We start from the raw sequence: 13,345 nt of genomic DNA on the forward strand, positions 1-13,345 counted from the left end.
AACATAAACGCACATAGAGATATAAGCATGCGCAAATGAAGACATACAATAGAAATACAAAATGGCTGACGGTTAGTAAGGAGAGACACAAATAAGAAAGAAGAAAACAAAGGACCACTGATGCGGTCACAGGAGTGTGACGAAAGAACTCTGGCCGAAATAAGATTAAGATTAATGTAAAAAATAACACTGAAGCAAAATAACACCAAATATATATATAGTGCGTGTGTTTTTATTGGCTAAACTGGCAAAATGACCATTCCGAAATATAACAAAATCCATTATCACTGAAGATTTAAGTATGAGACGCATGTCTGCCAAATTTGTGCCATAACAGCTTTCAGCTGACCAAAATGACACTCGGGTTTCAGTTGCGCAAGATCTCCTTGATTGTGTCAAGAACGATGAAAACTTTTTGAAAACTTTGCGTGGGCTTCTGAGCAGGTATCGCCAAGCTTTTGGCGAAATTTGATGCAGATTCTCTGCTCAACTTTCTTTGATGTAGTCAATGTAACGATCACAAGCTACACACTTTCCTTCCAAGTACTGCTGTAAACAGCAGAAGTGAGCTAGAATGTTAAAACTTAGTGCGCATGCACAGCAGAGTTGACGGTCAATCTGTTCCAAGTGGTTTCTCTCTGCGTGCTTCAGTTTACACAACACGCACAACAAACACACATACACACACACGCACGCACGCAGACATGCACGCAGATACGCACACATGCAGGCAGGCACACTCACAGAAGGCCGGGCGAAAGTAAAGAATACGTACACTCAGTGTTAAGGGTTAGGGTTTTTGTTACGTTGAAAACGGGTGGTGTACTTATTCTTTACTCCCCCCCTCAAGATTGCCTGGAGAAATTTTGCGACGTAGAACGGGGCCACTTTATGGGCCTTGTCAGGTATTCCCAGGTTCTTCCTTGGCTTTTTACGGCCCCAGGCCAGCTACTGGGTGAATACTCCTTTTATAGGTCCTAGATGTTTTCAACTTTAATGACTAATGACCGAGTTTCAGTAACTCTTTCAAATATATACTATGAAACTCTAACTGCAGTCCGTTGTTTCAAAAACATGAAAACTTAAATCATAAAATATGCAAGTAACTCCCACTTCTTAAAAATTACTGGCTTTGTGCCCAAATTTGAAACTATTATTATTATTTTAATACAATTTATTGTGATATTATCAAGTCTGTAAGGGTGACACAGATGGTGATGTACTGAGTAGTCATTAGTTTCGATTATTAATGACCGTGTTCAAAGCCAACCAGTCAGCTTCGGCGTTACCTTTCATTCTACCATTGGTCTGCAAGAAATAGTTACTGTATCCATCCAGTTCTATGAACTACAGCAGCTCTAACACATTATGTATGTGTATAGTGTAGATACAAATTATATTATGCAACAGAATTTTGTGTAGGGTAAATGTGTCACCGACGAGGGAGTACAGCTAAACTCAAATAAGGGGGTATTCAGTGACAATAGAACTTCTCACTTTGTATATTTACGAAAGTAATATATCGTTCATTTTCGAAAGAAACATTTGCTTATCACTTCACGGCGTCATTCTTACACTTTTCTTTTAACAAAATAATACGTAGCTTCACTTTCTTTTCCTTTCTGTTTTTCTGTCTTTAATAAATACAAAAGGTCTTTTCTTCGTCACGTTTACACACACACACTTCTCTTTGAATTATTTTTAAAACCTGCACACACTCCAACCACACTTCTTCATTAACTTTTCCCCAGCAGTTATTTTACCTCGCTTCTTTATCTCCTATCTAATACACAGACACTCGAAATCTCACACACTTGTTAGTTTTCTAAATACAGACTGAACTGAACATTCTTCGCTTCACTCTCATTTTCTTTTTTTCCCTCTCTCATACTTTCTCCATTTATCACCTCCTCACTCTCTCTCTCTCTTTCTTCACTACACTCTTTCAAACATACACGTTCCCGCTCTTTTTGTTACACTCTATCACTCTCTCTTTGTCACACACTCTTTCACTTCGCCACACTATCTCTTTCCATTACTCTTTCACACACTCTCTCTTTCTGTCACACATATTCTCTTGTTCACGCTCTCTTTCTCTGTCACATACACACACTCTGTCTCTCTCTCTGTCATCCTCTCTCTATTCGTCACTATTTCACACTCTGTTTTTCTGTCACTCTTCCACACTCCCGCCCCCGTTACTCTCTCTATCTTACACATTCTCTTTCCCTCACACGCTCCCTCACACACAATTCTCTCCCTTCTGTCTGTCATATATAAACTTTTCCCCCACCAAGAACATCCGTCCATTCTTACTTTAATCCACCAACAATGACTTCTGTTCAGCTCAGTCTTCGACAGCTGAGACGATCGTTGTTAAATATATCACAATGCCAACGACGATCAATTCCTTCAACTTTTCTCGCTTCCAAAAGGCATCTTCCAGTAACAGCTTATAAGCAAAAAAGTTCGCTAGTTAAAGAAGCAGAGGAAACAAACGGAAACAATTTTCTTTTTAAAGGAATGGAGACAGAATTTCCCTGCGTTTCTCGAACGTAAGACAACTTTGGAATTCGATCTGTATCTGTTTTTGTTATTTTTTTTCTGTATTATATGTGCCAAAAAGCAAACAAACTAATAATGCAAACGTGGACATATGCTTGTATAAACTTTTTTTTAGTGTCAGTGGTATTTTCAGTTGCAAATATTCTGCTAATTCCGCCCCACTATTTTGATTTTCCACACACACACACATTCACACATGGTTTACTCGAAGTTTTACTGCTATGCGTGTGTGTAATATGTGTGGGTGGCCGATGGATGTAAGACTAGCAGAAACACAACTCGCCCAGGCAGAGATAGACCCTACGTAGTGGGAGGGAGGCCCAGGACAGAGAGATGTGTGGCAAGTTTGCATCTAGACCACTGCAAGCAATTTTGAGAAGACCAGAGCAACTGCAACGGATGAGAAAACACCAAGCAAGAAATTAACCATTGCCACGACGAAAGCCTATACATTTGCCTCAAATGCACTATATCCTGTTGTTCAATGCTCTGTTTACATTACCACTTAAAAGCTTGTCGCTCCTCCTTATCTTTGGACGCGAAGAACTATATATATATATATATATATATATATATAACTACAAAATTAGAAAATGGAGAAACATACTTAAATCAATCAAATATCAACCATCAGATGATACCCAATCAATACTTTATTACACCATTACATAACAGTAAAGGCATTATACAAAATATATAGTAAATATAATTAGACAAGGAAATAGAAATATAAAATATAATATATAATTATATCATATCTGACAGCTGATATATATATATACAATTGCAGCGTGGAAGGTGTTTATAAGCCATTTAAGAAACACACAAAAGCCGTTCGATTCACTTCAACATTTAAGTTTAATTTGTCAAAATATTTTCGTCGCTAAAATCCGCGACCTGTTCACTGACAAAAATCCGTGCTGCATCTGTTGAAGTGAATCGAACGGCTTTTGTGTGTTTCTTAAATGGCTTATAAACACTTTCCACGCTGCAATTGTTTTTGTTTCAGCACACAATCTCAGATCAAATTACTTGCTATGCGAGTACATCTCCTATATATATATATATATATATATATATATATATATAGTGGCTTCGGAGAGACGTCAGCCGTAGATTTTTCGAGCTGTCAGTTTCAGTACGCTACCAGTGACGGAATTTCAAAGTAACTGGCAACTGTTTACTATAAGTATTGCTTCTTTGCGTATTTAGTTACTATTTGTAGTTTTTGCGCATTTAAATTCAGTTATAGGATTGCAACCATGTTGGAGTACCGCATGATTTAGTCAAACAAATAGATACCAGTACTTATTCTATCGGTTTGTTGCTGTCATTTATCAATGGTTTCTGCTTGTTGCTATTTTCTATCAATAATAAATATGTTGGAATTTTTGACGACACGGGTATGCTAGTATGTATATATTAAAGATTAGTGTTTTTAATACACACGGAGAAATACAGTGTAGGAGAAATACAAACAGAGCAATTTTAACTATTTCTCCGTCGATTAAAAAAACAAAACAAAAAGAATGAATTGCCTCTTCATCAGTTTTCGAATCTTATTGGATAATCACCAGAAGTGTCCACATCATTTGACCAATCCTTGTAAGCAGCCAATCTGTTTATACTACAGAGAAATGAGGCTAAGAAGCTTACATCCCAACCACATCGTTCCGGGTTCAGTCCCACTGCGTGGCACCTTGGGCAAGTGTCTTCTACTATAGCCTCGGGCCTACCAAAGCCTTGTGAGTGGATTTGGCAGACGGAAGCTGAAAGAAGCCCCGTCGTATATATATATATGTATATATTTGTGTGTCTGTGTTTGTCCTTCCACAATCGCTTGACAACCGATGTTGGTGTGTTTACGTCCCCGTAACCTAGCGTTTCAGCAAAAGAAGCCGATAGAATAAGTACTAGTCTTACAGAGAATAAGTCCTGGGGTCGATTTGTTCGACTAAAGGCGGTGCTCCAGCATAGCCGCAATCAAATGACTGAAACCAAGAGTTGACCAGCTAATAACATTTAGCAGAGAATTCAGTATCCCTAGTATGTCTGTGCTACTCACACACATCCACTTTGTTTCCTCATAACTTTATAAATAAATTCTGTTTTATTTTTGTTTGTTTTTTCTTAATGAACTTATGCAGCGATTAAATTTTCGAAGGTATACATTGCAATTATGTCAATAGAAATTCTACTTTATTTATTCATTTATTTTAATCAGAAAGTGAAAGTCCATAGCTTTTTGACTACTTATACACGAGTGCGACTTATTCAGGAGTAAATACAGTACTTACACGAAAATGTTCATTAACAAAACTACTACATTTTCATTTTGGGTTTTTACGGCGTTAAAATAGGAAACAACCAAATGGAATGCGTTATAAACTTTCTTGTGTACTTTATTCTTTGTACTGTGTGTAAACTATGTCAGTGGAGAAGTTGTTATTTAGCCAGATGTCATTTAATAAAAGGCCTTTCAACCGTCTTTAAATATATCTTAGTCCACATTACTCCTGGTGTCGCCCTCACAAACGACCAGCAATACATTGAGAGTCCGGCGGGTCATTTTTTTCCTATTTTTGCTGTCCAACTTTAATTCTTGTAATTACGATTTGTTCAAAGTACATTTCTAAAAATGAAAATGGGTCAACACATTTAACGTTCCACTAATCAATCAAACTCACAAGGGAAAGACTTCCGCCCTTCCCCCCCACCACCATTCTCTCCCAAATTTGTTTATTTTTGTAATTTTTTTTTGCCAAAAATCCCCGTTTTCGGATACGAAGGTTCCGGAAAATTGCCAAAAATCGGCATTGTGAAATTCCCCCCTCCCCCCAAACTTTTTCAATTTTGACATTTTTCCGCATATTTAGAAAAAAAAATTCTAAAAAAAATTTTACAAAGATTTTTGGAAATTTTTTTCAGAATCATAGACTCCCTATTTTTCCGCATATATTGAAGAAAAAAAATTGGGGAAAAAGTTAAAATTAAAGGAAATGTCGATTTTTTGCCAAGCTTTCCTACTTTTTCCACTCAAAAGTTTTCTTCTGACGCTTTTGTATTGCTTATAATCTTTCTCAGCAAGACTTCCTTTTGTACCCTCCCAAAACACCCCTTTTTTTATTTAATTTTTTCTCTCTACACAAACCCCCATTCTCACCTATGGAGAATACGAATCTGCAAAAAAATTGGCAAAAATCAGCATTTTGAAATTACCCCTAAACCCCCAGCCCCTAAATTCTTCATTTTGAACTTTTTTCAGAAATTTTTTTGTTTTCAAAATATGCGGAAAAATACGGAGATTATGATTGTGAAAAAAGTTTCCAAACATTTTTCTACTTAGGGTTAGGTTTCAGGTTTTAGGGTTAGATTTACAGAAAAAAGTGAAAAATGAAGAAATTGTGGGGTTTAAGGGAGTGCAAAAAATTTCAAAATTCCGATTTTTGGCAATTTTCTGGCGTCTCCATATCTGAAAACGTGGGTTTTTGACAAAACAAAAAAAATTAGAATTTAAAAAAAAAACAATAATTTGCGAGAAAATGGGTGGGGGTGACGGGAGGAAGTTTTTCTCTTTTTACCAGCTCCTGCAAACTGTCCAACCCATTCCAGCATGGAAAACGGACGTTAAATGTTGCTGCTGCTGTTGATTATATATATATATATATATATATATATATATATATATATTGTTTGTAGGGTAGGTATGATATACCAGATCTGGCTGGTTTATGTATAAAACAAGTAGGATATTTTGGCTGGATGTGGTCAGTTTAAATGCTAGTGTTAAGGTGGTGCTCCAACATGGCTGCAGGCCAATGACTGAAATAAGTAAAAAATACAAGATGTCATATACATTACTTGTTTGTTGTTTTGCGGTGGTATTCACAAATCTCTCATCAAACTCGTGTATTGATTATTTTTATTTTTTATTGTTGCAGAAATATATCGGGCCCAGAACCTCAATATGACTTGGTTCAGTCTGGCTATGAAGTATTCACATATGACCAACCTTTCTATATGAAATATGGTGGTCGAATATTGCCTCAGTTAGACATTGCTTATGAAACCTGGGGAGAACTGAACGAAGACCGAGACAACACTGTAATGATATTCACTGGCCTGTCTGCCAGCTCACATGCAAGAAGTCACAAGGTAATGTATTCATTGTATGGGTGCAAGAAAAACTGAAACAGGTGTAAATTTCTAAAGAAGCGTTCCACAACAATTTGACCTTCTAAGGCACCACTGAACTAAATGGTACTAAGTAGTGTCTTATTTAGTTATACTCCTTTACATTCTGAGTTCAAATCCTGCCAGGATCTACATTATCCTTCATGATTTCTGAGTTAATTAAAATAAGTACCTGTCAAATATTCTTTGATTTCTTTTACCAAAGCTTTGTGAGTGGATTTGGTACATGGTAACTGAAAGAAACCTGTCATATGTTTCTTTGTGTGTGCACATGTGTATGTATATGTGTGCATGTGTACTGATGTGTGTGCATGTATGCGTGTGTGTTACTGTTCTTGCCTTGACATCATGTGATAGTTGCAAATAAGTGCCCCTGTCGTGTGAGTAATTTCCTTTGTCACCAATCTCCTGTAAAATCCTATCTAATCATGGGATATTGCCTTACTTGGGAACCAGTAAAGGTTGGTGACTGGAAAAGCGTCTGGCCATAGAGAATCCACCTCAACAAACTCTATCAATGCGAGCAGAGAAAACTGGACATTAAAACAATAATGATGATTACTATTACGTTTGACATTTGCCAGTGCCGCTGGACTGGCTCCTGTGCAGGTGGCATGTAAAAACCACCATTTGAGCATGGCCATTGCCAATACCACCTCACTGGTCCTCGTGCCAGTGGCACGTGAAAGCAACCACTACACTCTCGGAGTCGTTGGCATTAGGAAGGGCATCCAGCTGTAGAAACTTTGCCAGATCAGATTGGAGACTGGTGCAGCCTTCTGGCTCACCAGTCCTCAGTCAAATTGTCCAACTCATGTTAGCATGGAAAGCAGACGTTAAACGATGACGATGATGAGTCCTACTATGAGACACTGTTTCCTATGATTGTTTGCTTTGAATGTATGCAGAAATTTGCTTGTGTGCAAATTTTATCTTCCTTTGCTAAGTACGTGTGCATCCATGCAAGTAATCATTGCTTAGATTAATTCAGCTAAAAATTTTGTCTTCTTGAAAACCTTGTGTGCATATTTTTCTTTTTCTTTGTATGCAAGTTGTAAAATGTGTGTGCACTCAAGTGCACAGCTTAAAAAGAATATTGTACATTATAAAAATTTTATACGTTGCGTATACTTTCACTTTCATCTTGTTCATTCAATTTCAATATAAACCCCCATATTTTGTAGCCTGTCCATGTAATGTCACCTTGTGTTATTTAAACTGCATTCAATAGAAGGGCCCTGATTTGAGAGTTACAGGCTTTTGAGAAGTGTGGGTCCAACACTTGACCATTCTTGCTCCCAATTTGGAGTAGACCTGGGAACAATACTGCTCAAGAGCACTTGTTAGGGTCCCAGTTGTGGATTAATTAGCATACCATAGAATTGCTTTGGAAGTAGGTCACTTGCAGATAGAACATTGGATCCAGGACAGATGATGCCCTTCAGCTCTTTAGCTATCCCTCTAAGAGAAGGTAACTCTATACAAATCTTGACTCCTGATAACTACTGGGCTTGTGGTACTTGTTGTGCTAGACCAATGCATGTTTGAAGAACGAGATAGTAAGTCTGTAATATTCGTTGCACAAGTTGTTGAAGAAAACCAAGACACCAGCACCATCACACTTTTATCAGTTCTATGGAGATACAGAAAGGGGCAACGAGGACAGGTGGAAGATGCTTCTGGAAGTCTTCAGCTTTAACCTTGCACCCAGGCAGCCATTGGGTGATGACTGGTTTTTGTGGTTTTGTTTTTAGTTGTGACTTGCTGAACATTAATTCATCAAAGCAATGAGAGATCCTACCATTATTTAAATGATTAACGTGGCGAGTTGGCAGAATCGTTAGCACGCTGGGTGAAATGCTTAGTGGTATTTCATCTGCCACTACGTTCTGAGTTCAAATTCCGTCAAGGTTGACTTTGCTTTCATCCTTTCAGGGTCATTAAATTAAGTCCCAGTTGACTAAAATTTCTCAAGGCAGTGCCCCAGCATGGCCACAGTCTAATAAATGAAGCAAGGAAGAGATAAAAGATATCAAAGACAAACTAGATCTTAATCATAATGTCTAGATTAATTTGCATGTCAAACTGTCCAACCTGTGCCAACATGGAAAGCAGACATTAAACAATGATGATGACAAATTAATATTCAAATCAGTTATCATCATCATCACCATCATCGCTATCCTCATCACCACCATCATCATCATTATTACCACCATCATCATTATCACTAAAGCACCATCTGATCGTGGCCATTGCCAGCCTTGCCTGGCCCCTGTGCCGGTGGCACGTAAAAAGCACCATCCGACCGTGGTCGTTTGCCAGCCCCGTCTGGCACCCGTGTCGGTGGCACGTAAAAAGCACCACTACACTCACGGAGTGGTTGGCGTTAGGAAGGGCATCCAGCCGTAGAAACATTGCCAAATCAGACTGGGCCTGGTGCAGCCTTCTGGCTTCCCAGACACCAGTTGAACCGTCCAACCCATGCTAGCATGGAAAGCGGATGATAAATGATGATGATGATGATGATATTTACATGCTGTTATTTATAGATTTATCTACTTTGAGTTTTGCCATTAAAAATGAATTATTTTACATTCTCTCAAAGTTTCTAAATTCTTACAACATAAACAAAAATACAATTATCTTTAAAAACAAAGCTTCTAATATAGGTGGAGAAGTTCATAGGATTACTTTGGTTCAATGGTTGAACAGCTGTCATGTTTACAGAAATTGTAGGTTCAATTCCCACAAGCAGCCTTTGTCTTCTTTTATGTAAATGGTCTTTTAACCCAGTGTTTTACATGCTATTATTTCTACCATACTTAAGGCAGTGAGCTGGCAGAATTGTTAACACAAAGGGCAAAGTGCTTAGAAGCATTTCCCCTGGCTTTGTTCTGAGTTCAAATGCCACTGGGGTTGATAAAATACATGGTCTGATCAATGAGTAATAGAACTGTTGCTATAGTAATGAAGCTAAAGTATGCAGAGTGAAGCTGCTCGGCACAGATTGACCTTGAACTCTGTTGTGCATGCGCACTAAGTTTTAACGTTCTAGCTCGCTTCTGTTGTTTACAGCAGTGCTTGGAAGGAAGGTGTGTAGCTTGTGATCGTTACATTGACTACATCAAAGAAGGTTGAGCAGAGAATCTGCATCAAATTTTACTGAAAGCTTGGCGATACCTGCTCAGAGGACTCTACTGTTTACTTGTTTCAGTCATTTGACTGACTGCGGCACTGCCTTTAGTCGAGTAAATTGACCCCAGGACTTATTCTTTGTAAGCTTAGTAGTTCTTCTATCAGTCTCTTTTGCCGAACCACTAAGTTATGGGGATGTAAACACACCAGCATCAGTTTTCAAGTGATGTTGTGGGGACAAATACAGACATACAAACATGTGCACGCACACACACACACACACACACACACACACATACATACACATATATATGACAGGCTTCTTTTCAGTTTCCGTCTACCAAATCCACTCACAGGGCTTTGTTTGGCCTGAGGCTACAGTAGAAGACACTTGCCCAAGGTGCCACGCAGTGGGACTGAACCCGGAACCATGTGGTTGGTAAGCAAGCTACTTACCACACAGCCACTTCTGTGCAAAGTTTTCAAAAAGTTTTCATGGTTCTTGACACAATCTAGGAGATCTCGTGCAACTGAAACGCGAGTGTCTTTTTGGTCAGCTGAAAGTAGTTTTGACACAAACTTGGCAGATATGCATCTCATACCCAAATCTTCAGTGATAATGGACTGAACTAAACCATAACTAATTTGCGTATCCTTTGATAACTCATGGATGGTGATTCAATGATTTCCCTTCACAGCTGCATGCACATCTGCGATGTTTTTCTCATTCCTGCTAGTTGCAGGTCTCCCAGAACATTCATCAATGTCAACATGTTTTCGGCCATCTTGGAAACGTCTGAGCCACTTGTACACTTGTGTGCAGCTCATACACTTCTCTCCATACACTTTCTGCAACTTTGTGCAGGTCTCTGAGCAGGTATCACCATGACAACTTTCTCTGTCATGGTCAATGTGATGATCACACGCTACACACCTTCCTTCCGAGCACTGTTGTAAACAGCAGAGGTGAGGTAGAACGTTAAAACTTAGTGTGCTTGCACAGCAGAGTTCAAGATCAATCTGTGACATGCAGCTTCACTCTGTATGCTTTAGCTTCGTTACTATGGCAACAGTCCAGATACTTATTGATCAGACCTTGTAAATATCAGTTAAGTACTGGGGTCAATGTAATTAGCTATCCCCCTCCCGAAAAATTTCTGGCCTTGTGCCAATTTGAAATTGTTATTTATAGGCGTAGGAGTGGCTGTGTGGTAAGTAGCTTGCTTACCAACCACATGGTTCCGGGTTCAGTCCCACATAATGGCACCTTGGGCAAGTGTCTTTTACTATAGCCTCGGGCCAACCAAAGCCTTGTGAGTGGATTTGGTAGACAGAAACTGAAAGAAGCCTGTTATATATATATATGTATATGTATATATGTGTGTGTTTGTATATCTGTTTTTATCCCCGTAACATCACTTGACAACTGATACTGGTGTGTTTACGCCCCTGTAACTTAACGGTTTGGCAAAAGAGACCAATAGAATAAGTACTAGGCTTACAAAGAATAAGTCCTGGGGTTGATTTGCTCGACTAAAGGCGGTGCTCCAACATGGCCGCAGTCAAATGACTGAAACAAGTAAAAGAGCTTTATACATTGAAAGTTCTACTGTTAAAAGCCAACTAATCTTTGTTTTTCTCTTTCTTTATAGAAAAATCCAGAGCCTGGTTGGTGGGAAAAATTCATCGGACCAGGCCACCCTATTGACACAGACAAATATTTTGTCATCTGTACAAACAATATCGGTGGTTGCTATGGATCAAGGTAATTATATCAACAACAACACTTTTAACTCTTTCTAGTTCTATATTTTGAATTTGTTGCTTATTTGTTTTTAGTGAAACAAAGGAAGAGGAGGCAGTGTTGAGGGTAATGAATGTAACTGTAGCACTTTTTAAGTATTCTTGTGATATTTATAGTTATATGAGTGTGGGATTGTGGTTGTTTAACTCTGCAACATTCTGATTACACTGTCAAATGTGTAGTGGCACAAGCAGTCAGCGCCATATCGGATGAGATCTCGCGGCAGCCGTTGCCATCTCCGAGACTGAAGCGAGGCCTCACCCGCATCCATTTTCCATGCACGAGATCACAACGAGGCTCGCAATGGCAAACTGTATATAAGGGCAAAGCAGAAACTAATTCATTTTCTCTCTCCGCTTCTTTGCAACAGCGCTTGCTGAGCACACTTCACTGGCTAGGCCTGTCTGCATGTTGTACCTCCAGAGGCAATGTGCCCGCGCTAATGGAGATACAACACCCCGCACACAGCTCGAGATGGTTGCTGAGAGCAACGCACTTCACCTGTTCTGTGAAATTTGTAAATAAGCATTTGTACTTAAAGACTTCTTTCTTCGCCTGCCGAAGCCTGAACTACACAAAGAATAAGATATAATGGGAGAAGGCGATATTCTCCCGATATCGTAAACCTTGCCTTCCATTATAAATCTAATGCTTATTTATTCACTCTATTTTGAATTACTTGAAGCTTTGAGATTTCAATGACATGAATGTAAATTTCTAAAATGATATTATAGGGTAGGTATGAGAAACAAAAGCTGTTTTACCTGTTTTAATATAAAACAGGTAAAATATTTGGACCTGATACAGCCAGTTTAAACACTAAAGGATTAAACCCAAGTCAACTCTGATCAAGCAGACCTCTGGTCAAGGACATTCTAGCCATGACCATCATGTCTTTTTTCCCTCACATAATGTATCTTAGATCACATTATCCAATATATTCTTCCCCTGCCTTTTTAAGATGGTTGAATGTGATTTTTAGGGTAGTTCAGCTCACCAACACAAGGCCACTTAGTGAAATCCTCATAGAACGAAGATTTAAACCTGCAGGTCATATACTTTGGTTACCAAGGCAACACCATTCTAAAACTGCTTTCAAATAGATGCCAATGGAGGGAAAAAGAAATAAAAACCAAAAAACTACATGACATAGAACATTCAAAATCCCACCTAGATTGTTTTAAAATTGCATCCTTTTAATTTTAACGAATTAAAAAGCATTATCAGTTACTATAATGGATAATATTTATACCAGTATGTTACAAATTCTTATTTCATTGGTCTTAGAAAGATTCAAAGGATAAATTCATATGCTTTAAAATATGATACAAAATCAAGCCTATTCTACCACAATTCCTCCTTTTGAACTTTATGGTTCCATAAACAGAAAAGGGTACATCTGATGTGATCAAAGTTCTAACAAATAAACTTGATCACTAATTCACTTCCAAAGCAGCAACTATTAGAAATTTTGGCTGCCTACTTATTGAAATTTATGTCCCTATTTTATTTGTATGGATACAATTCCACATTGGTAGTAGAGTATGTTTTCCCAAAATGTTGTTCTGTGGTATCAAAGCCAGAACCACATAGGTGTGAAGTGACTTCAACCATATCTGTTTTTATTTGAATGTGAGACCAAGA

At 38.4% G+C, this 13,345-nt stretch overlaps 1 protein-coding gene across 1 annotated transcript in view; it reads left to right on the plus strand.

Annotated features, from left to right (window-relative positions):
- The first annotated feature begins 2,243 nt into the window (after window positions 1–2,243).
- LOC115215091 (serine O-succinyltransferase) overlaps window positions 2,244–13,345 on the plus strand; it is a 31,756-nt gene continuing 20,654 nt past the window's right edge. Inside the window, exons 1-3 of the mRNA XM_029784255.2 lie at window positions 2,244–2,555; window positions 6,507–6,720; window positions 11,550–11,662. Of these exons, the coding sequence (XP_029640115.1) occupies window positions 2,332–2,555; window positions 6,507–6,720; window positions 11,550–11,662 (551 nt within the window). The 5' untranslated portion in view covers window positions 2,244–2,331. The remainder of the gene's footprint in view (window positions 2,556–6,506; window positions 6,721–11,549; window positions 11,663–13,345) is intronic.

This window comes from Octopus sinensis, linkage group LG8, assembly GCF_006345805.1.
Source record: "Octopus sinensis linkage group LG8, ASM634580v1, whole genome shotgun sequence".
Lineage (NCBI taxonomy): Eukaryota > Metazoa > Mollusca > Cephalopoda > Octopoda > Octopodidae > Octopus > Octopus sinensis.